General features: G+C 39.2%; 1 protein-coding gene across 3 annotated transcripts in view; it reads right to left on the reverse strand.

The window, feature by feature from the left end:
• The window catches only part of LOC101788901 (zinc finger protein OZF-like), a 36,377-nt gene extending 12,871 nt beyond the window's left edge, over window positions 1-23,506 (reverse strand). For 2 of the 3 annotated variants that reach the window (XM_063233826.1, XM_063233825.1), the window contains exons 1-2: window positions 23,364-23,506; window positions 22,984-23,062 (exon numbers count right to left, since the gene is read on the reverse strand). Coding sequence is in view for 1 of the 3 variants with exons in the window: in XM_013143331.2 (XP_012998785.2) it covers window positions 23,364-23,366 (3 nt within the window). In the remaining 2 variants the exon portion in view is untranslated. The remainder of the gene's footprint in view (window positions 1-22,983; window positions 23,063-23,363) is intronic. The other variant, XM_013143331.2, reaches the window with a different exon arrangement.
• Window positions 23,507-24,467: the final 961 nt, after the last annotated feature.

A 24,467-nucleotide genomic window follows, 5' to 3' on the forward strand; every position in this document is an offset into this window, starting at 1 on the left:
CATATACAAAGCATATGTAGATGCCCTGCTTCAAGGAGGTTCAGTTTGTGGTTAACATTCAGTCCCCTATGAAAGTTGTCTATCAGAGATTATTTTCTTCCTTCTTTTTTTCAATGAAAACTTTCTGTCCAAACTCCTATTCGATTCCATGGTGAAGACGAGATAACATCTCAGCCGATGCCATGAGACTCAAAGAGAATTATTACATTGTCCCACATCAAGTTATCTGTTACACCACTAATTGAGGAGCCTCAGTGCCTGGTGCAAGACTGTTTTGCTACATTACTACAAGCCATGCCTATCTCCCCAATTAGTACTGATAAAATTCTTGCACACTCTGACTCATGGCCCTTTTCCAGTGAGAACCACTGGTCATCCCAGAAATATGGGAACTGCAGGTCTTTCTTTTTTTCATCTCTGTGCTACATTGCTGGGTGGGAGAAAGAACACTCTGCAGGGGTTTCAGTAGGACCCTGTATTTAAACTTTTAAGAAATTTAGCATACTATAATTAAATATCATAGTTCCTATCCTTTTACTGAGATATGTACCAAACACACTCAGAGGAATTTATATTGTCCTACAAGTTCAGAATCTCATCTATTGGATCAAAGCCCAAACAAGTTGGCAAAATAGAAAGGTGAACTAAAAGGTACTTGAGTCATGGCAGTGTGGATGGAGGGAAAGATGGCAGGATCTGCAAACAAGAAGACTTTTCCATGCCTTGCCTTTAATGATATGTCTCAAGAAAGTCCCCACCTCCTAACACGACATTCTGATACTAAAATCACTAGTGAATGAATTCACTGATGAGGAGAGGGGCCATTCAAACCAATCAACTTGCAAACTCATGTGATATTGAGAAGACATCATAGATATAAAAAACAATAACTAGTCTGTTGCTGGGGAAAAAAATCAGAGCACATAACATAGCAGTCTCACCCACACTGAAACCTCACACATGTGTCATGAGTCTCCCATCAACCCTCCCACTCACTGCACCCTGAGGAATAGGACTTTACATGCATATTGCATGTTTATTTTGCCCTATTTGCTTGTACAATCTTTCTCTTGTACAAATATTACATGCATTTACTGTGTGTTTGAGATCCCACTGAGCATTTTTGCTCTGCTGAAACAAAGGCTAAGAGGCTGATTGGCCTACAGTGCACCAATCAGCAAAAGTTATTTTTAGAAACCAGATCACTCAAATGAACATATCACAAAACCATATGGCAATGAGCCAAACACCCCCTATCTTGCAGTCCGTCTGTTGCTAAGACAACTTGCTTCCTACATTTGCCATACAATAAGTAAACATTACCTCACTTCCTCATTTCCTCACTGTAGAGACAACACAGGGCCTAGAGAAAGGCAGGTCATTACTAGGGACACTATTGACCTCAGAGAACCCCATCAGACCTAACAAATGGGGCTCATCTGGAACTAATGAAAATCCCACTTAAGAGCACCAGACATGGTCAGTGTATGCAGCCTAAATGGAAATGTGCAGAGATGAAACAAACTGCTTCTATACCCACATTGTTGTGCCACAGCATACCCATCATTATTTAGCATGGGGCTATATCCATGGATGGGCCTTTCATCAGGCACTAGAGAACCCTTGGCCCTTGGTACAGGATAAGGAGTGCTGGTGCTGACCATAAGGGAGGCATTATAGGCTTTCACTGAAGTGTGCTCAGCATTGGCATGTGTACTTCCTAACTGAAATACCTGATGTCTGCAAGTATTATCATGCTCATGAGTTATGGACACACCAACCATTAGGCCCATGGATATTAAAAAGGAAGGCAAAATTAAGAATTCTGACATCTCTAGACCATATCTGGCCAGAAATTTTTTTTTTTGTGTGTGTGTTTTTGATACAGGGTCTCACTATGAAGTTCTGGCTGGTCTTGAACATATTTTGTACCTCAGGCTGCCCTCAAACTCACAGTGATCATCATGCCTGAGCCTTCTAAGGTAGGTGCCACTATACCTGATCAGAAACCTTAAGCTATGATTTGTTTTCCAGGTATTGCTGCTTGGAGTGTCACAAATGAGGAAGTTTAGTTAATTGCTAAATTGGGATGCCCATCTCAAATTTATGCCTTTTGAAAATGTAGTATAGAAGAGGACTTTAATTGATATGGTAATCAACCAACTGACCTTTGGATTTAAATTCGAAATTATTTTCTTATAATGATCCACATTTTCTGTCATAAAACAGAACCCACAACAGTCCAACAAGATGAACTAGTTTCTGTGTTCCTTGAATTACTGAGTTAGAAGGAAAACTTGAATGGCCCTGATTCATGCTGCCATACTCTCCCTTATCTTAGCAGAGTATTGGTGCTACATGGCATTGATTTCAACACTTTAAGTTAGTTATAGCCTTTTCATCAAGAAGAAGTCCTAATTCTCCTGCCCTTCGCCATTTAATTGCTCTTTAACCCTTCTAATGAAAAAGAACAACAGGAAGGTTTTTCTTATCAGCAATGGTCTGAGGTTTTTCAGATGCTTATGGAAAACTACTGTCATCTAGGGACCTCTCTGTGGACCAGGTTTCAGAATTTACCTCTCAGTCTGCTGGCTAGTTGCAGTGGTAGAGCTTCCAGGGTAAAGAAGTCTCAGTTCAGGAGAGGGGACACATTGTATTCTGGATTTTTCAACTTCTATTTATGAATTGCAGCTCCAGAAACTTATTCATGTGTCTCAATTTGGCACTGACACTAGCTTTTGTCCTCATTTACTCATATGATACTCACTCTAAACACTAACACTTCTAGGGTAGTCTCAAGACACCCCATGGCACACTTCTCTGAACCTATGGCCTATTCTTGGGACTAACTCCATTTTAGCCACTCATTTGTTAGAATGCCTGAAACTCCACTGCACTATTGGGGCGACAATTCTTGTCCAAGGCCCTGAAGAACTTCTGTTTCCACTAGGACAGAGGCTATCTAATGTTTCCCTTGCTAGGATTACAAGTGAACCCAACTGCATGCACAGACAGTGAGAAGAGGACTGTCATTCCTATATGGATTCATCTAAAGGATCCTCCTTACTTTTTATCTTCCTCATCAAGATGTACAGGATGGACTAAGACATGTTATTCAGGGACCTCTAATACGGAGACCTCTTAGAGAAAAAATGAGCTTCAATAACAGTCCTATTATTGGGGTAAAAATAAAGGTCTAAACAAATGGAGATTGGTACAGAACTTCCATCTCACTAATGAGATAGTGATGCCACTGCTAACTTTATACCTTATTGAGCCATGCAAATGGCTCTCTGTCATAGACATTAAAGATGTTTTCTTTTGTACCCCTTTGGAACCCAGGACAGAAAATAATTTGCCTTTGAGTTTCCTTACTGATCTTGGAAAACAAATTTCAACTTTCCTTCTCCTATGGTTTTTTAACAGCTCACATCAGTTTGGGCTGAATTACAAGCAAATATCAAAGAAACAGAGTGGTTTGAAGTCCAGGGTAAGATAAACTGTACTGTAGGAGGATCTTCAGCAGTCAACCCTTCAGATGACAGCCAAAATAAAAACACAGGAAACACAAGGACATCTAAGTGGTGAGGAAATCTGATACTCTATGTGCAACATTTCTTTTCATTACAATTAACATTAATTTCAAAATGTGGCAGTGAGAAAATTTTGAGTTGCATTTAGACTCACACGAGTCTTGATAAACAACTGCTACAGTCATCAAATGCTATAACTGAACAAAAGTGTCTTAAACTACTTTCTCAGCACTGGGAGACAATTTGCAATATCCACAATTCAAAAGAGATTAATGTGCTTTGATTCAAATTTGGTAGAATTTTCAGTTCACAGCTTGGTGGATCCAAGGCAGGGTGGCTGGGTAGAAGGGAAGGGAAAGCAGGACACCTGTGCATGGCATGGCATGGCGAAGCAACAAGTCGTCAAAGAAGGAGGACAGATATATATACATTGATAAAAACCACACACACAGTGACTGATTCACCTCTTTCACCAGGTTGTACTTCCCAACATCTTATACACCCATGAACTAATTGAATATCATGTATCCATTATATCCATGATTTGGCCACCATCCAAAATCCCCATGTGTGAGTGCATGATGCTTTGGTAAACAACTATATCCCACTATAAAGCCATAATACAGTCATGATCACAAGGGCTGGGCCATAGATTTTAACATAGGGAATGAAAAGTTACAACATAGTGGATTGACTCCATAATCATGGACAAGGGTTGATTGTAATTAAGGTAGGAAACATGTGATTAGTTTGTGCCACACATGTGACACAACACTAGGGGCACAGTAGATTGAAAGTGTTTCATAAAACATAATTTTGAGGTGTACAGTAGGTACATAATGTGTGTAGCATACATTTACCCCACATAGTACCCTAACTGGCAGATTCCAGAGCTGTGTGAAGATGATCATCAGCAAGTGTAGTACAAAGAGCACTGGCTAGAGCTGCCACAAGAAATAAAAAAGCCAAAGAAAATAAACTGAGGTTGGGTACAATATTTCTAAACAAATATGGCTCTGGTGGTTGCTGGGAACTAAAATAGAAGGAAGACGCACAGGTGAGAACTTAGGTTGGATGGGCAGCTTGCATGGCAACCTAGATGTAGGTAACTGTACACATTGAAATTTAAATGTCTTTTAAAACACCTATTTAGAAATAAATTTCCTAACATTTCCCATGGAGATAGAGGATATTAAAAGCTGAAGCCAATATTTAGAAACTAGTTGCATTTTATTAATACAGACCCTAAGAAAGTACAGTTTTGAAGTCACTGCCAATAGGAATGGATAAACAGGGGTGATAAATATCACAGTACATATATTCTAGGAATGATATTTGCATACATTTAGAAAATGTATTGCATAAGAGTCTGTCTTACCTGGATAAGTTAGGATGCAATGATTTACAGTTTTAATATCTGAAGATTTGTTATTCATTCCAGGTGCCAAGCTTCCTATTGTGTAGGAAGTGTAAGGAGCTAGGAAAGATACTACACATTAGCATAAGATGGTCATCAAAGATAAGGTTGTCTCAGCATTAGAGACCTAACTTAAAATTAATCACAAAAAATAAAGAAAAATCTCATCTGATTATGTGAATCTAAGTATATAGTTTTTTTTTTTTTTTTGGTACTGGGGATTGAACTCACGACTGCGCACTGCAAGGCAGGTGCTTATGTGGCTGAGCTAAATCCCCATGAATCTAAGTATAAATATTATTTTCTAAAATTCAATTTGTATTCATTATTTCTCAAAGGTTTGTAAAGAAAAAATATGAATGAAACTTCTTAACCAGAGAAAGCACAGGAATCAAATAACAAGTACATGGATTCCCAAATAAAGACACTCTCTAGCTACTCTTTTCTAATCAGAAATGTATATAATCACTGTCTCCACTGTTGAGTCACATTAGACCAAAAATAATGAGTTGTAAAGAAATATATAGAAATTAATGACATAAGCATTAAGATGAAAGGGACAAAATCACTCATACCTAAACAATGAAAAAGAGGAAGGATGGGATTTTGACACTTACCACATGAGACAAACAAATGTACACTCATCAGAAATAAAACCTGAGAAGAGGAAAGTATGGATCTTGAAGGGAAAAATATGAATAATGGCACACATGTCTCTTTCCAAACATGCTCAAATGCCATTGGAATGTGTTCATTTACATGTGGATATTACATTTACTTGAAAGAGAGCATCAGTAACTGCCTAACATGCAGTTCCTTTTGGAAAGCTGTCATTTGAGAGATTACTTCATTTTTTCTTCCTAAAGTAGTGGTTCCTCCTCCAAACTTGGTATTATAAACACTCTAATGGAAACTTTTCTTTACTTTTACTTCTTTCAGAATAGTTGATTTAATAGTGAAATTTTACAAGCTTAGAAACTGCTCAAAAGCTGAGACACTGCCAACAGTTCTGCTCAAAGATCTAACAAAAACTTAGTAATATGGTAATCAGTCCTGCACACTTGTTTTTTATCTTAAAGAGGGTAAGATTAAACACATCAAAACAGAACAAAACAGTTCATAAAGAAACAATTTAAAGAAACACAGATTTCAAAGCAAGTCCACTGGAGATCTTCACTGTCTATCTTATTGTCTCTAGTTTTCTTCCAAATAGTTGTCCCCATCTGCATACACATTGAATACATACTGCATATTATAGAACTAATCAAATCATTACAGAATGATGAAGGCTTTTTAGGTCTTCAAGATCTTACATTGGGGAAGTGAATAATGACTACCATGTCTCTCATTCTCTTTGTAGTAGCTATCCTTATCTTTATGCTGAAAGTGAACTTAAGAGATTAGACTAGTATCACTCTGAACAGTAAATAATAGTATTGCTAGATTTTATATCATAATGTTACAGAATTAGCTCTGGGTTTCCTAGTGTCTCTTCTTCAGAGGATCTGTTCATTACATCTTACATTATATAATCTATTCTTGTAAATAGTTTAAAAAATTCTTGCCATGTGTGAATTTCTACATGTATATCTATCCTTTCTGTCTTATAGGGAAAAACATCATAACAAGACAACAAAACAAATTCCTAGAAAAACATGCAATGAAAAAGACACATAAGGGGCTGGGGATTTAGCTCAGCAGCATAAGCACCTGCCTTGCAAGCAGGTAGTCGTGAGTTCGATCCCTGGTACCGATAAAAACAAAAAAGAAAATGGAAAAAAAAAAGAAAGAAAAAGACACATAAGACCACAATATTAGGTGATCTACCATAGTTACTATGCTTTCTATTGTTATTTTCAATAGACTTATCCACATTATCGGGCTTAATATAGTTAAGCATAGTATTACATAGCTATTTTTATAAAATCACAACTTTGAAAACATTGTAGGATTTGACAGCAGTTAATAATCAAAATGAGTATGGATATCTCTTACATCTTGTCATCTTCAGAGAAGTTGCCTCAACTTTTAGACTTGATACTATCAAGCATACCAAATTTGAATAAAATCAGCCAAGCCAAAACTACGGTCTAACAAGCCAGATTCAAATAAGATCAGTCATAGTAAGACAAGGTAAGTAATACAGGGGTTCAGTTTAATAGGAAATTAAGAATAGTTACAATGGTATAACCTACTATTTTGGGGTTAGATGTCTGTACACTCAAATCTGATGAGTGGACAGACTAGAATAAAATAGAATCAAACTAAATAGAGCAATAAGACTACTGTGACTTTTAAATCCTAATACACTATTAACAATATCTGCCTTCCTTTTTTAGGCTATTTTTTCATCTTTCCCTTTCTTAGGATGCTTTGTATGTTTTGGGTCTCACTAGCCCTTTTAGTTTTTAGATTAGGGGGCCACCCCACTGTCTATCTGAATGTTGCTGAACCTTAGCTTGATCTTGAGCTGTACTCCTTTACTCACCAAAGTCCTAGTGTTTTCCTTCCTTCCAGCTGTGTAATTCTACACTGTCCAAAAGTGTCATAACTTTCCAATCAATCTGCGGCTGCTGGATGAGTTGTCTCTATTTCTCTCTGGTTTCCTGTCATATATAACTTTGCTTTCTCGTATTTGACTTTCAGTTTATTAACCCTTCTTCAGGTTGAGTGTATTTCCCATTTAGAGCATCTTGATGGAGCCTGCCTCGTAATCTACAGTGTTTTTCTTAAATTTTAGTGTATCAAGGCTATCTATATTCAAGATTATAGCTTACTGTCTCTGCCTCATGACTGCTACTCAACTTTACTGCTCTAATTTGTCAACCTTACCCCTCATTTCACTGTCTGCCCCTTTCATTGAGGCCTCTCTGCCACTGTTGCTGGAATCCTGATATCCTTACCTCTCTCTCTCTCTCTGGAATGTCCTTCAGCATTCTTTGTAGGGTTAGATTGGTGGCCATAAATTCTCACAGTTCCTCCTTATCTTGGAAACATCTTATTTCTCCATTAATTTTGAGAGAGATTTTTTCTGGGTACATCAGTCTTAGTTGTAAATTATTTTCTTTCAGGGTTTGGACTAATTCCCCCCAGACTCTTCTCAATTTGAGAGTTTGTATTAATGTCTGTTGTTATTTTGGTAATTTTTCCATTGTAGGTAATCTGCTTCTTTTCCCTGGCTGCTTTTAGTATTGTGTTCTTTTGGTGGATTTCTGGAATCTCGATTATTATATATCTGGATATATATCTGTTTCGGTTGTAGATGGCTGGAGTTCCATATGCCTCACTTATCTGGATATCATTTCTTTTTCCTATGCTTGGGAAGTTTTCCTTTAATATATCTGTGAATATTCTTTGTAGTTCATTTTTGGTTACTCCTGCTTCCTCACTCACATGCTTTATTCTTAAGTTATGTATCCTTTTGTTGTCTTCTAGCCTTTGAATTATTTCTTTCTGGTTCCTCATTATTATTAAGAGGTCTTTTCTTTCACAATCAGATATCATAAATCTCTCTTCAAGTTTGGAAAGGCTAATTTTAGTTTCTGTCAAGGTATTTTGCCAGTTTTCAATGGAGTTTTTAGTTTCCTAGTAATCTCTTTGAATCTGTTTCATGTATTCTAGGTTATGTTTAAATTCGTCATCAGAGGTTTCTCTTTCTTTTCTGATTTCCTCTATTATTCCATCTGTGTTCTTGGGAGGGGCTTATCGTTTCTTTAATTAATCATTTAATATCTTGCCTCACTTGGATCAGAAGTACAGTTTCAAATTCATCTATGAGGTCATGAAGGTATTTCTTTATGTCCGCTGATGCTGTGTCTAGTATTGGATGTTCACTGCGCTGGTTCTCTTCTGTATTTACTTCTCCTGGGCTTATTTTCCCAGGCTTGGCAGCTGGAGATTTTAAAAAATTTCTATCTCTTATCATGTTTCTGGTTTCTTTCAGACTGGTATGCCCTGGGCATCTCTGGTCCTCTCCATATTGCTTAGGGTCTTTCTGAAGCATGCTGACTGGAGTTTTTGCTGCCCTCCCCAATTTGCTGTTATCTGAGGTACACACAGGGATGCAGGGATGGTGTAGGCTAGCCTCGAGCCTCTGGGTCAGTCAAGCTGCAGTTAGGCTGTACCTTGTGGACATTACAAAGTCACAACAATTTTGTATCTGCTTATTGGGTCCCAATCAGAGGTGTAGCTCAGCCCCAGCTGACCCTGCCAATTCTCTCTGCACCAGGGGTGGCTGGCTGATGTCACCTTGGTGCCAGGCTCTGCCTAACTCCAAGATGTCCTCCACCAGTCCTCTCTGTGTCACTGATGCTGCTGCAGTGTCAGGCTCTGCCCAATTCCAAGATGTCCTCCAGCCAGCGACAGTGGCTGCTGGACACAATCCCTCGCACTCACCGGGAATCAATGCAGATCTTCCTCTTGGTTCCTTTGCACACTGTGCCACATGTCTTCACTGTGTTCCCAGTACAGCACAGATCAGTCAGAAAACTGCAGTGTCCGGCTTCAGAGCCCAGGAGCTTCTCCCAGTGTCCTCCTGTGCGGCCAGATGGCTCTGGCTGCTTCGCGGGGCCCCAGGTCCCAATTTCCAGCAGTCACCGAGAGCCAATATAGCTCTCTCCCTTGGATACACTGTTCAGTGTTCCACATTAAGTGTGCAGAATTCACAGACTCCTGTTATAAGCAGCCACAATCTCAGCACAACATTAAACCCTCCAGGCGTGCCTCATACAGTGTGGAATGGGGCTCAGTGAGTATACTGGGCTTCAGCTCTCCATCCTTGCTTTTCCTTCTTTTTCCTAGTTTTATTTTTACCTTCAATTACCACCTTGGTTAAAGAGAATCATTATCCATTCATCTGGCCCTCTCTATGTTGTCATATTCTAGCATCTGATCTGATTTCTCTGCAGAGACTCTGCATCCAGCCCTCTAGCAAGCCACCACTTTTTTTACCCCTCTGACCTGTGTTGTTACATCCTCTTCTATCTTAATCTTTAAAAAAAATATACACTTCTCAGAAGACATATGAAGCACAAGCAATTACAAATGTCAAATAATCTCTCGCCATTCAAGAGATGTGAATTAAAACAACACTGAGATCCCATCTCAGCACAGAAGCATTGGCTTCTTATAAAGAAGACAGTTAACTATCAAAGCTGGAGGGCTGTGTGGTGAAAGGAACATTTCACTGTTGGTGGAACTGTATCCTAGTGCAACCATTGTGGAAATCAGAGATTTAAAAAAAAAAAAAAACTAGTGTTACAGGTCCCACTTAACTCAGTTATTCCTCTTGCAGGCATTTCCCCAGAAGAATTAATAACATCATACTTAGTGAAATATGTAAACCCATGCTTGCAGCAGCACAGTCTGCAATAGTAGAATTTTGGAAACAAGCTAAATGTCTACCAACTAAGGAATGGATACAGAAGGTTGTTTTTTTAACAATGGAGTATTCTTAAGCCATAGAATAGTGTGAACTTTAAATTTTTATAAATAAATGGATGCAACTCTATTCCACAGTTATAAGGGAAAAAAGCTTTCTCATAACCCTTTTATGGATATGTCCTGAGTGTTCTTTTTCAATGACAGCAGTCTTTTTGAAGGTGTGTTTTGCTTTTTTTATTTCAGCCTTAGGGACCCACACATCCAGCCAATGATATATTTCTTGGTTGGCCATCATCAGGAAGTAAAAGGACACATCATTTGAAGTTTAAAGAGGTCTTCAAGGTGTGAAATGCTCCCTTCTGGAGCATGGGTGGCTTGGGGTCCCGCTCTGAAGCATAAAATTTAAGAGGGGTTATGAGGAATTAGGAGCATTTTAAAGGGGAGGATTTAAGGAACAGAAATGGATCATTCTTTGCAGTTCACAGTGGGGTAAGCATGAATTAGAAGGTGGAAAGACATGGGATCTGAATGGCAACATGACTTTGGTGCAGTATTCCAGCTTGATCTATTTTGTAAGATGAGAGGATCAGTGGACAGAAATACCATGTGTCCAGTTTTTGCAGCCCTATGTCAAGACATAGAACTAAATAGATCTTGTACAATAAATAGTGCCCATATACAAGTGTTGCCAGATTAAACAAGCAGACCCTAATGGATTCACAAATGAATTTCAGTCTTTGGTTTTATGTGCTCTATCTGGAAAAGATCTTCATGTACTATTTTCTAATTGCTGCAGCTCTAAAATGATGGGTCACATATGAGGCACAGCACAGATTATGGCCACCAAAGTGCATGTGCAAAATAATGTCAGGGGTGTGGGTAAAGTTGTAGTGTGTGATAGGAAACATGATTGACAATATCAGACTGGAGAGGAGGGTCAAATGAAACACAAGGAAGCGATGATTCATTTAACTGATGGAAGCAGAAGGCATATGAGTGAGTCGGTAAATCATGAAAAAATTAAAAGAAATTCCCAGAGCAAGGAAGAAATTCATTCATTCATTCATTCATTCTTTCTTTCTTTCTTTCTTTCTTTCTGGGGTGGTTAACTGAACCACTCCACAGGTATGCAAATGTTAAGCCCAACTCACAGACCAAAGATGCTTTATTAGGAACAAATTTTGTTGGCTAGTATAACTCAGATATTCATAGAGAACTTCAAGGGTTTGTCCCCTCTCAGGGGTCCTCAATCAGCAATACCCTATGCTTTAAGGCTATTTTCCAGACAACTCTTCTGTCAACATGGATGGCCGTGGTTTACTGTAGAGGACAGGGACTTTCCGCTCCCATAGCCATTGGAAATGTCTTTGAAGATAAAACCACTAAGGAGGCAGCTAATCTCTCCTACCAAACTACAAAAGGCAAACACTTTGCCCTTTCCTTCTTCAGTCTAACCTACTCACCCTCTGATCATCAACAATACAAAAACAACCTCACAAAGGATAGTTAGTTCCTAGTTCAAAACTCCTCTTCCCTGCCTCATACACCTACTCTATCCTGTCATTTCTCCATGATAATTTTCATTATCATGAAATTGGGTTACAAACTTGAAGTCTGCTTACTTGAGCCACTTATTTTCTTCCCTTCCTGGAAGACCCTGTTTTATACTATACGTTGAGTGCTTTGTCTGGCTGATAACTATGAATCAAGAGTTCCCTGATGTCCCTTCCTTTTCCCACACTCCAGGCACAAAGTTTTACCCAACCCAGGGCTGACAGATTGACTTCACCCACATGTTACAATGCAAAAATTCAGTATCTTTTGCTCTGGTTGAAATCTTTACTGGGTTGCTACAGGTTTTCCTACCAGTTCAAAAAAGCTTCAGCACTCACTGATTGTCTCCTAACTGATGTACTCCCCTGACTTGGTCTCCCTACCTCCATTCAATCAGATACTGGACTGACTTGCATAGTCAGATTACTCAGAAAGTGTCCAGGTCACTTGGCATACAAAGATACTTCACAATCCCTATCTGCCAAACTCATGTGGAAAGGTAGAAAGAACTAACTGGCTCCTTAGGGTGTCACAAGGAAGGGTTGATTACCTCTCCCCAATAGCTTTCCTCAGAATTCAAGTCACTCCTACAGGATCTATTCGGTACAACTCATTTGAGCTTTTGTACTTTGAAGCTTTCTGATTGGGCAGGATCTCATTCCAGAGGTCTATTAGAGATTATCTCCCAGATTTACAATAGGCCCAAAAAGAAATACAATGTGCTGCTAACCTTCTCCTGCCTTCTGACACTTGCCTTACCATGATAACCTGGCTAACGAATGAACTTTGATTAAACTCCTGATCCCTGCAGACAAAGTGGAAGGGATCTTTTAGAGTCTTCTAGAGCACTCCAATGTGGGCCATGTGCACACTCCCTGCAGTGCACTCACATTCCAGAGTAAAACTATGTCAAGTTGAATATTCACCTGACCTCTCCTCTCCATGGAAGGTACAAGTAATCTCCCCAACATCTTTCAGGCTGACTAAAATTCCAGAAAACACCTAACTTCCCTGGCCCTATACATTGTGCCATTTCATCTCTTTTGATTTGATCAGTTTTTGCTGGTTTGACCTGGTTTGAACATCAGGCTCCTACTCTCCAGTATTTCTACAGCTGGATAGATGATCACCTCTTCTAGGTTACATTGTGTTATTTCTCCTCGCAGGAAGGCACATTATTTTTCTCCTTTCTTCTCCTTCTCCTGTTTGATACTTTATGTGGAGGCCTGTGACAAATAAGGCAGAGCCCAGACACTCTCTGTTCTTAGTAGGCCTCTTACTGAGTGTTCTCCTTCCCTTCTGTTGTACAGTAACTCAGTTGCTTCTTGCCTCTAGGATGGAATCACTTTGTATGTACACAATCACATTCACCAGTATAATTTCACTTTTCCCCACAGATGCTCTCAAAAGAGTCTCCCTACCAATGTTCAACAGTTTGTACACAACAGGATAGCTTACCCACACCTTACTCAACTGGTCTAATCTCTCTGCAGCTAAGGATTGTTGGCTCTGGGTCTGCACATGAGCTGTCACTTGTGGGACCACATCTATTTTGCTCCAGTTATGAGCTAGCAGAAATCTCACCATCACAGCATATAGGAGGGGTCTCCCTTTAAACACAGTAGCCTTATGGAGGCTTGGCACTCATTTTCTCATTGTGATTTCCCCTCACATTGCTGTTCAAAGAGGTAATGCCCCAGCCCTGAACAGTCTAGCTTTTACAAATTTATCTGATGGGTCTCACTCATTATTAGGAATCAAGTAAAACTCAGATATCCCAATAACCACTAACTCTGATCTAACTTTCCAAGTCCCTCTTTTATTCACTGCAATATGTCTTCCAGGTTTCTGTTTGGACACCTTCCATGTGTAACGTATACTAATGTTGTTAACCTCCACTGTTCATGTTAATCACTGAACAACTTACAATCTCCCAATCAATCAACTCCTTTGCTTTTTAGCCCCTACTCACATTGTCACTCAGACTCCTATGCACGCTCTACCTCCTTTTGCTTACTTTGTCATTCCTGTGAGTAGCTGGTAGACATCAAGAGGATTTTCTTGCACTGGGAAAAACATACCACAGCACCTCCTCAGATTCCTCTAACCAGAAGGCATTTTCAACCACTTACAGAGGCTGTACTGCCAGGCAAATTAAACATTTGGGATAATTAAGACAGTAGATTTAACTATCTTTTTAGAATGCATAATCAATTTTGTCCACAGTCATGGTGTCTTCTTCCTCTGTAGGATCTCCACCTCTCTGTGCCTTCCCAAAAACTGAACTTGGATATGTACATAGGTATGATACACCACATTTAGACATAGGCCTGGGAAACCAGAGCTTCCTTGTTACAGTGAAGGCCCAGGTCCACCAGTGCAATGTGACTTAGCTAATCTCTTTCCTTCCTGGCCTGAGAATCACTGCTACAACAAGAATAGGAATAGCTGCATTGGCAACCTCTCTCTTACTTATCATTCTTTTTTAAAAGATCTATCTCAGAAACTTAAAGAGATACCTCAAGCCACTGTGAATGTACAATCCACAATCCTATTCTATAGAATCAGTGAGTGTCCAAAACCAATGAACCTTAGGCCTCTTAATGGTGGAAAAAAAGTGACCTACATATAATCTAAGAAAAGGTGTTGTTTTTACACATACCAATTAGCCATAGTACAAGATACAACCAAAAGCCTTAGAGGAAAGGCCTCAGAAATTAGACAATGTATGCCTGCCTCCTGCATTAATGTCTGGAGATGGACCTCATGGTTCCTTCCTCAGCAGGACTGCTGGTCTATATATAATCCTCCTTCACTTCTCTGGCTGCTGTGTTTCTAGACACCTGTCACAATTCATACAGCACCACATCAGACAATCACTAACTGGCAACTGTTGCTGTTCCCCTTTATCCAGTATGAAATGTTTCCCCAGGACTCTCCTTCCAACTGGGATACCCACTCAGCCCATGTTTCCTCAGGGAGCAGTCATGAGAAACAGCATCCATCTCTCCTTTACTTCCTTTTCATTTTTGTTTATAGTAACAAAGAGGCAGGAATATGGGGCTCCTTTTGGACATGGTTCTCTGAGTGGCCAATGTGTCTGCAAGCAGAACAGTACTCACCTCAGAACCACTGTTCTCAGCAAACACAAGATGATGCAAAAGACAAAATGGAATGTAAGCACCTGGATATCTAGAGACACCCCCGCACTCACACAAAATGCCTGAAGGACTTTGTCCACTGATGGATGAAACATCTAGAGAACTTTGCTCACTGACATTTACTAAGCTTTTCCCACCTAATGGCCCTTACCTTCTTTGAAGCCCTGTAAAAAAGCCCCATTTATCTTTGTTCCCTGCAGTTGGCATTTTTTACCCTCTGTCTACCTGTGCCCAGGTGTCAAACTATATGCTTCCTTGATTTCACACACCCTTGCATCACACAGAAGTGATCACTGCTTTATGTTGATCTTTACAGTTTGAACATTATTTGGTAAGAAAACTGGTTAAAGTCCCTAAGTTCCAAATCATCATTTTAAATACACCAAGTCACTTAGGGTAAAGTGACATTAAACAATGGAGCAATTTCTGTGCTCTGCTTATCTGTAATCAGCTCTGGTAACTGGTCACATGGTCACTCACTCATAACAGTTCCAAGGAATCAGTGAGTAGTAGTCTTCTTTTGTCCAATAAAAACTCTCCTATCATTCTCCTTTGGCTTGTGACCTAATCTTACACTATTGGGAAAACACAATCTCTGTTTTTATTGCTATTAGTAGGAGTAGGACACAAATTATTAACGTGACAATGTTTTGGGTTGCTGAGTATGGAATACAGAAGTTCACTGCATAGTTGGCAAAGGCACCACACTCAAGTCAGATCACCTGTGATGTTAAAACGTTCTTTGAATCTCGTGGCCATTTTATACGCGTTAAAACCAACACTGATGGCAGAGAAATCAGTCTGAAACACAGGTATGTGGGGATCCTGAGGATGGAGAGAACCCATATTAAATACTGTGTGAATGGAGACCATGAAGAAGCAGAAAGTCTCTGAAAAATTTAATCCTTTTGTGCCTGTGGGAGCCTTGTAAGACGTTCCAGCACCATTTAGATTGAATGTAGATGATGGAATAAGGGGGATTTTATTTCAATTCTTGTAAATTTCAGATACTGCTCTACTAATAAATTTTTCATGAAACAAAATGTCTCATGTATATTTCCTGACAGAAGCAAAAATCTGTCAAAGACCCCAGGGTGAGTCACAAACTGTTGGTCAATAAAAGCAAAGATTGCCTTTATGAGCTCACACATTGTTGATAATCCAGGTGCAAAGGCATCACTGTTTCAGCCTTGGATACAGAGTTCAGCTGGTATTAGGCCATACCATGGAGGTTCCCAATATACCTAATTCTTTTACTCCATGAAAAGTAGAGTATAATGATTTGTTATTGATGGAGAATTTAAACAATCTTCTAAATCAACTTCTTTTTGGTTTTCATATGCTTCACTTTATGTGAAAATGACGTGATAAGGTACGATTGCAGAAAAAACTTGGTCAGGTCTCAAGAGAGACACAACTTATCTTTTCCTACCAAAGTAGGAGTTTGGTTCTTTGGAAACTTAGATTCAAAGGAAGACCTAATATCATTTCATATCAAACAGTAGTTATTTGGTGAACCTCACACAATAGTAGAAAAACCTGAGGCTCATTAGGAAATGATCAGAAATAAAGAGACTTAATACAGTTCTCACATTCTCCTGGACAGCACCCCTGACTGGGAAGAATTATGAGAGCCTTTTTCTTTTTCGTTTATGTGCCACAGTGTTCTTCTTTATGGGCATCAGCATGAATCAGGAGACAGTTTTGTGCATTTGGAGAGTAAAATATATGCTATGCATCACTTTTGGCATGGTAAAATAAGTCAGGACATGAACACATAAGCAGGGTTGATACTGGTCAAAGTATCTGTCAAGATGGGCTGGGGATTTAGCTCAGTGGCATAAGCGCCTGCCTTGCAAGCACATGGTCGTGAGTTCGATCCCCAGTACCGATTTAAAAAAAAAAGCATCTGTCAAGAGAAACCGTTTTTCTTCCCATGACTGTGCATTCCTACTAACTTCTATAACATTTACTGTGATACTACCTCAGAAAGCCATCCTGTGTTACAGAAATAAGATAGAAAGTTTTCTTACTTTTAACATTTCAACGCAGACACAAGAATGTAATCAAAGGCATCCCATAATGGCTGCTACAATCAAGGTATGAATAGACTATAAATAAAATCAAAACACACATAAATTAGATGATAATTTTAGGATATAATATGGCTTGAAAAAGTGATCTCAGTTAAATATACAAGTATTAAGAAATGCACATCAGAAGACATTTTATCAAAAGAATTCAAAGAAAAATTAATAAAAACTAATCAATATCTTGGAAAAGATAAAGTCAGTAACAACTAGAATGAGGTAAACAAAACAAAAAATGAGGAACAATGATGAAAGTATAGATAGATTAACATCAGAGAAACGGGCTCACTATGTGATACAAGCTAGCCACCAGTATTTGATCCTCGAGGCCCAGGGTAGCAGCTCAGTGGCACTGTGCCTGCCTGCAAGGGCTGGTTCTGAGTTCCATTCCAGGTGCAAAAATATTTGATTCTCTTGGATCAGATACCTGAATGCCAGGATTACAAAGGCATAAGACTGTGCCTAGGTAACCAAGGTTATTTTAAAGAAAATAAGAATTATAACAGATTTATCATTATCATTTCATGAATTTCTATACTAGATAAATACAAATACACAAAATTAAAGATATGGGTTTTCAAATGATTCTCTGAAGCTTTGAGACATTGATCAAGATGCCATCTGTGTATGTACCAATTCACCAGGATGAATATATTCATTATGTGGAGCTAACACATACAAATAAGAATATTACAATAAAAAATTATACACTCAGCTTGCCATAGTCTGAAATGTATTCTTGGTAATCCAAAAAGGGGTAAGAAATCTCTACAGTTTATGTCACCAAGTTGATGTAATCTTTACCTAACTCTAGACAACATGTTTATACCCAAAGTCAACTATAGGCCCAGTACATATGGGCAGAGAGAGTTTCAAGGCCAGGATAGAACATTACCTAGCAAAATATAAGTGTATACTGGAAAATGGTTTCTAATCTTTGCATGTATCTGAGTGGTAGCATGGTTCCCTAGCCTGCATAATCCCTAAGCTCAACCTAAGTACCACATACAACAAAAATGTGACTGTATTATAATTAAGCTGTTTGTTCAGTTTTTCAGTTTATCAAAGCACAGATGATACCATCTTTGTGTTCTAAGATAAAAGAAAAATTAATATGTCATATCAAAAAGAAAAATGAAAAGTGAAGAGAAAGAAAATGAAAGTGATAAATTTCTGTGCATAACTGATAAAAAAGCAAGATGTAAAAATTGAGAAAAATGATACAGACACATATGTTGCCAAAGACAAGATTAACTGGAAAATAGTGTTTGTCATGAATTTATTGCTCATTAAAACTAAATCAATATAGAAACCGTAAATAGCTCTCAAGGTCAGCACCATGAAATATACAGAGAAAGCTAAGTATGTATTAAAAAGTAATTTGCAGAAGAAATTGCAAAAATGAATGCCTAAAACTGGAGGCATAAAATAGAGAAAAACTATAAGGAAGCAATTAAATTTCATTATGAATCCATGAAACTTCTCCAGTTACAAAAGTTCCAGTGTTGATGGTGATCAGAAACTAAAGCTCACTAGTAAGATTTTAAACAATACAGTCTGCATTGTAAGATTTTAAACAATACAGTCTGTATGCACCAGCAAGGATGCTCCTGAGCCTTCAAGGCATGTTCTCAAATCTTGCTTCCAGGGAAGGCAGAGCATGTTCTCTGTAGTAATTATAACAGTGATAGCACTGGACAAGCCTGCTCTCCCATAACTGTGCAAAGGCAAGTAGAATGCTATGGAGACAAACAGTGGGGTCCCTGTCAGGAATTACACCTACACAAAGCAGTACAAAGAAATCTACCCAAAGAATACTGAAAGAGTAAAAATAAGGATGAACAATCTAAAATATTCCCATTTGAGAACTAAAATATCCATACATGAGGCTGGGGTGTAACTCAGTGGTAGAACACATGTAGAGTGCTTATTTCTATCTAGGGTCTGCAGCCAGCATATAAAATGTACAGGAAGCCATTGGGTATAATCTAATCATGATGTTAAGAGGTACAATATGGAAAGAAAATTCTTCTGCAGCAGGATCATCAAGCACAGCATTAGTGATTTTTTGTTTGTTTGTTTGTTTTTTTCCTTTTTATCGGTACCAGGGATCAAACTCACGAGTGCCTGCTTACAAGGCAGGCGCTTAAGCCGCTGAGCTAAATCCCCAGCCCCAGCACTAGTGATATTTAGGCCCAAGATTTCCATCTAAAAAGATTTGTCCCGTTTATTCTGTGACATTGTTCAACATCCTTACCCTCTACCCCCAAGATGCTTCTAAATGTTTCTCATGATCTATGTCATGATTACCAGAAACAAAGTTGAGACATATTTATAGGTTTTCTCATGTGCAGAATTAGCATTGCTGAGATGACTGACAGCAGACACAGTGGACACAGCTCCTGAATGAGTGGCTACAAGAATGGGTTAAGACCCCAAGAATTGCCAAATTTTTACCTCTGCACCTCAAACCTAGGCTCAGTCTGTCCAAAGTAGTCTCTGCTTATCCTTGGACACCCTCTCCTTGTCCTTATCACCTGTGTGATATATTTCAGATGTCACTAGTGTGAAAAGCTAGAACAGCCTCTGCTGTTTCATGCTTTATGATGACACCCACTGGAAGCTACAGACAGACTAAACTGTGGATTAAACTAAAATCAGTAGTGTATCTCAGCTATGTCATAGGCCATTCCCATGGCTATCTGTAGTATACCCACAGAGAGTAGGCAGGGGACTTTCAGAGAATGCAGTCTCTATTGACTTATGGGACATGTAACAAAGGATTAAAGTCACTTCCTTTCTGAGAGAGCTGCATATCTCTGTAAAGGCAAAAGACTAATGGAAGTTACAGTACTGGACAGACATGCCTGCAACCCATTAATGTTATAGAAATGAAAGTGGGCTCCATGAGCAGGCAAACTGGCATGGCAAGACAGTTTACCCAAAGAAAAAGAGTTAGAAAGGTTTCCAAAACCAGCATAAATTAGAATCTCAAATGGAAGTGCTTTATCTTCAGCCAGGCATATGGTTGGTGGCTAGTGTTCACACTGCTCTCTAACCTATCCCCTTCTTAGGGTCATGTAAGCTAGACAGTGTGAACAGAGTGGGGCATCTCATAAGGATCCTGATCATGAAAACAACTCAAAGCAAGGAAAAATCCCCCAAACTCACAGTGTTCCTTTTTCCAAATACTTCTCATGTTATTCTCCTGATTCAGGTGTTTTGGAGAACCCAATTACTACAGCACTCAAAAGAGAAACAGTAAGTTGAGCATTGTGTTCTATAAAGGACTTTAACAGGATGTAAAGGTATGAATCTAATGACACTACTGGAGATAGAAAGAATATCATGATCAATGCAAAGGAAGTGGAAAATGACATATGTTGAAGGTGCACAGAATGTACCTAATGGAGCAAACATTACTTCTATACCTTGGATCCTTTCAAAGTGCTCAATACATTTCCTTAATCTGTGTTTGGGGAAATATATATAACATAATCCAAATTCCATATTAAAATACTAAAACCTCATGAACTTCACTAAATAGAGCCCACTGCAATCATTAGTTGTTCAGCATCAGTGTCCTATTGCTGAAGAGCAGTGACTCATCATTGCTGTCCTCCATCATGAGCGAATATTGTACCATCACTAGTGAACTAAAACAATAAAATTGAAAACTAAGGTTTCCACCAAATGATTTTTCTGTATTTTTCAGAAGATTTTTCCCAGGCCCAGGGGATGTTAAACAAGTTACTGTCTATTGTGATAAATCCCATAATTCATATTTTGTATTTAAAGAGGGTCATACCCAATTCTTGAGGCCAGTTCTGCGTCACTTCCTGTCAGAGTCCTCAAGTGGCTGAGAGTAAAGGTGTGAACTGCCACACATCACTGATACTTTATCCAAGCATTGAAATCTTGGTACATCGCAGTGTATAAAGACATCCCAAACTTAAATTGGTATAGACACACATGTGTATTATCCCTACATTACATGAGTTACAATCACTATCAAAAATTCACATCACTTAGGGCAACTTAGTAAGATGAAATCTCAAAAATTTTTAGAAAATTTAAACTTAGCTCAGAGCAAAATCCCAGATTTCAGTCCCTACACCAACAAAAAAACAACCAAGCATGCTGAGCATGGTGGTGCACACCTATAATTACAGCTTCAACGAGGCTGAGGCAAGATTACCATGAATTCGAAGCCACCCTGCACTCCAAAGTGAGACCTGTCTCAAAAAAATAAATTAATAAGTTAATCATCAAGAACATCTGGAAATCTTTGATACACTGGGGATCCCCATCATTCTACATCTGTTATAATGAACACATTAATTTTAAATCTAAACCAAATCCAGTTTCCTCATTTCAGATTTTGCCTCAAAAATGATTTCATCAGCTGATCAGTGGAAGCAGAAGGCACAGTTACCTATTATTAAATTCCCTTCCTTTCTTCAAGTCTGTGACCTTTGGCCCACATCACAGAACAAGCAAGCACAGAAGTCTGCCTTCATGTTTACCCTAAGGACAATCTGAGTTTCCCAAATCTTCTACATTGTAGACACTACTATTGGCTAAACAAACAACCCTTCATACCTATCCATTGATACCATTGATAGGCTGTACTACTTCTACTTCAGGCTTCCCCCCTACTCCAGTGCTCCTTTGAAAGTATTTTAAAAATGTAACAATTAGGCCAAGAACTATAGCCCTTAATACAGAAATGATGTCCTGGCTCCTTTCCACTCCTACACATATATGTCCATGTAAATGCCCCAATTCAAGGTGTCTCTCAATGTAGGTATAATAGGCAGCCCCTTTTGGGAGTTATCTCTCTCAGGTACATCTTCCCCGTCCTTTGCTAAGTCTTTGACATCTGCTGTATTTTCCTCAGTGTTCTAACTCCATGGCCAAACTCAAACCGTCTAATTCTGAGTGAAAGTGTCAGCTAAATAATTACAATTTTAGTTTCTTTTCATTGCTCTGTACAAAACTCAGGAGTTCACTGGGTGTTTGGCAGGTGCTCCTCCAGTGAGGAACATCACCACACATTTTTCAATTATCAGGAAATTTTTAATACCTAACATGAGTTTGGAAATGTAGGAAGGTTATGGAAATTTAGAAGATCTCTACAAAGACTAAGAAGCAAAAGTTTGATGAGGAGTTGTGGGTATGAGACCCTGCATCACAGATATTTATAACCTTCAGATTCTCTAGCTGTGCTGCTGACAGGAATCAAACCAGAGACCTAGCTCACCACCACAGCATCCATCTCCAGTTTGACTCTGCGCCTGGATCTCCCCAAGATCCTTTCTCTTCCCAGAATGCTGCAGATGCAAATGTAGCAGTGGGTTTCTCAAGAGGTGACTCATGCTGGCGGTGTCACAGTGGGCAAAATGTCTTGAGAATTCAGAACAGTTCTTGCTCTAGCAATGTTATAGGCAGCTGAGTTAAGTAGAAATATTTATAGGCATTTAGAGAGGGCTACGCCCTCAAAGGAGCCAGCGCAGAACACCATGTACCTTCCAACTATGGAGGTAACAAACACTTCCAGCTGAGGACCAGGTCTCAAGACAAAAGACAAAACAGAGCCACACCCTAAGTATGAACACCAGGGATTGATATTCTCAATAGATATCCATCACCTTGGGTTGGACAAAAGAAGCCACTAACCCAACTCCCTGCTGTAAAGGCCCAGTTATTCGTTGCTGCCTTCCCTGTTGGATTCCAATTTAATCAATTTTTCCCGAGCAATTAACTCATATCTTATTGATTGACCGTAATCGTGTCCCACCTCATGCCTCACTGCATTGCGAGTTCCCATTTTACCCCCATCTCACCTCGTGGTTTTGCTGTTCTTAAATCCCTACAAAAGTTGCAGTTCTCAGACATCTAGGAAGTTGTGAGATTCTTTCCGTTCTATCAGTAAAGGGAAAAATGGACAGAGAATGACTCAATACCCATCTGACACTACATCAGAATCTGGAGCTAACGTAGGGGAACCCCAGGCACCAAAGTTAGTTTTTTTCTCTTTGGTACCGGGGTTGGAATTCACGATGTCGTGCTTTTTTTTTTTTTAATGACGTCCTGCTTTTCAGGCATGCGATGTGCCTCTGAGCTATATCCCAGGCCCCAAACCACCACAGTTAGTTCTGACCAATTCTAACGGGATCTCTTTCAGATTCTGCCCCATTTCAGAGCTCCCGTCCCACAACGTTACCATTGCTCAGCTTGAGGGTCTCCTACGGTCTTTCCTATACAGGCTGTAGCTTTTAGAAGTCACAGAAAACAGCCCATTCCGTTAAAGTCCTCACCGCAACCGGCTAGCAGCAAACACTTTGGCGCCATGACACCGGAAGAGCCTCCCCCTTTGTCACCTGTGATTGGATGGTTTTACAAGGTTTTCTCCTTTTTAATTGTTTGACTTCCTCCCTCAAGGCCAAGCGGGAAAAGTAAAACAAATCTTTTCCTGCAAGAGTGGATAGAGCTCAGGTGCAAGACTGTAATGCAGAGACTTCTGGACCAGGTTCTATTATAAAATGTTAATCTCATCTTGCCTGCCTAATAACACTTGCGTTTAAACGCTTTACCCTGAGGTCTCAGTTTTGACGCTATTTTCTTATAGGACTCAGTGGAGACTTTTCTTGAGCATGGGTCACAGTTGTGTTCAGAAGGTTCTGATAAAGGGGAATGAAACTCCAAACCTACTGTATGTTAAGTATGAGTTTGTGTTCTCTAAAATTAAGTTTAGGAACAACAGAGTGTTCCTAAACAATATATTTAATGTGAGAATGAAAGCTTCTGTCTCAGAGATAGAGAAGGGGTCCTGAGAGGGTTGCCAAAGACTGTCTTTTCTAGGGACTTTATAAGAGTAAAATCATCAATTTAAATGGGTCCAAGGTTGGGCGAAATGGGAAACTGCAAAGTAGGCATAAGGTTTGACAAAACTGTGGTCAACAAGTAAGATTAATTGCTCACATAAAACTGATTAAATAGGAAAAAATGGAACCAGTAACGTAATAAGCGGGCATGATTAACAGCAATGTCTCTTCGTGTAGGGGATGGGATACTAACTCCTGACTTCCTCAGGGCAATAGAGAAGTAGCTGGACGTTGGCCCTTGTGATTTGGTTGTACTGCATTTCCTTTTTCTTGAAATCTGGCCCACAGTGGGAGGTGATTGTCTCTTTCAAGGCTGCAAGATATCTGAACTTATGCTCTGGCTCCTTCGAGGACTCAGCTCTGTCTGACTCCCTATATTTCTTTCTTTCTTTCTTTTTTTGCCTATAACTTTTCTAACTAAATCAGCTACCTGAAACAGTTCC

This window comes from Cavia porcellus, unplaced genomic scaffold (genome assembly GCF_034190915.1).
Source record: "Cavia porcellus strain 051 isolate PalLab524CR breed Dunkin Hartley unplaced genomic scaffold, mCavPor4.1 scaffold_23, whole genome shotgun sequence".
Lineage (NCBI taxonomy): Eukaryota > Metazoa > Chordata > Mammalia > Rodentia > Caviidae > Cavia > Cavia porcellus.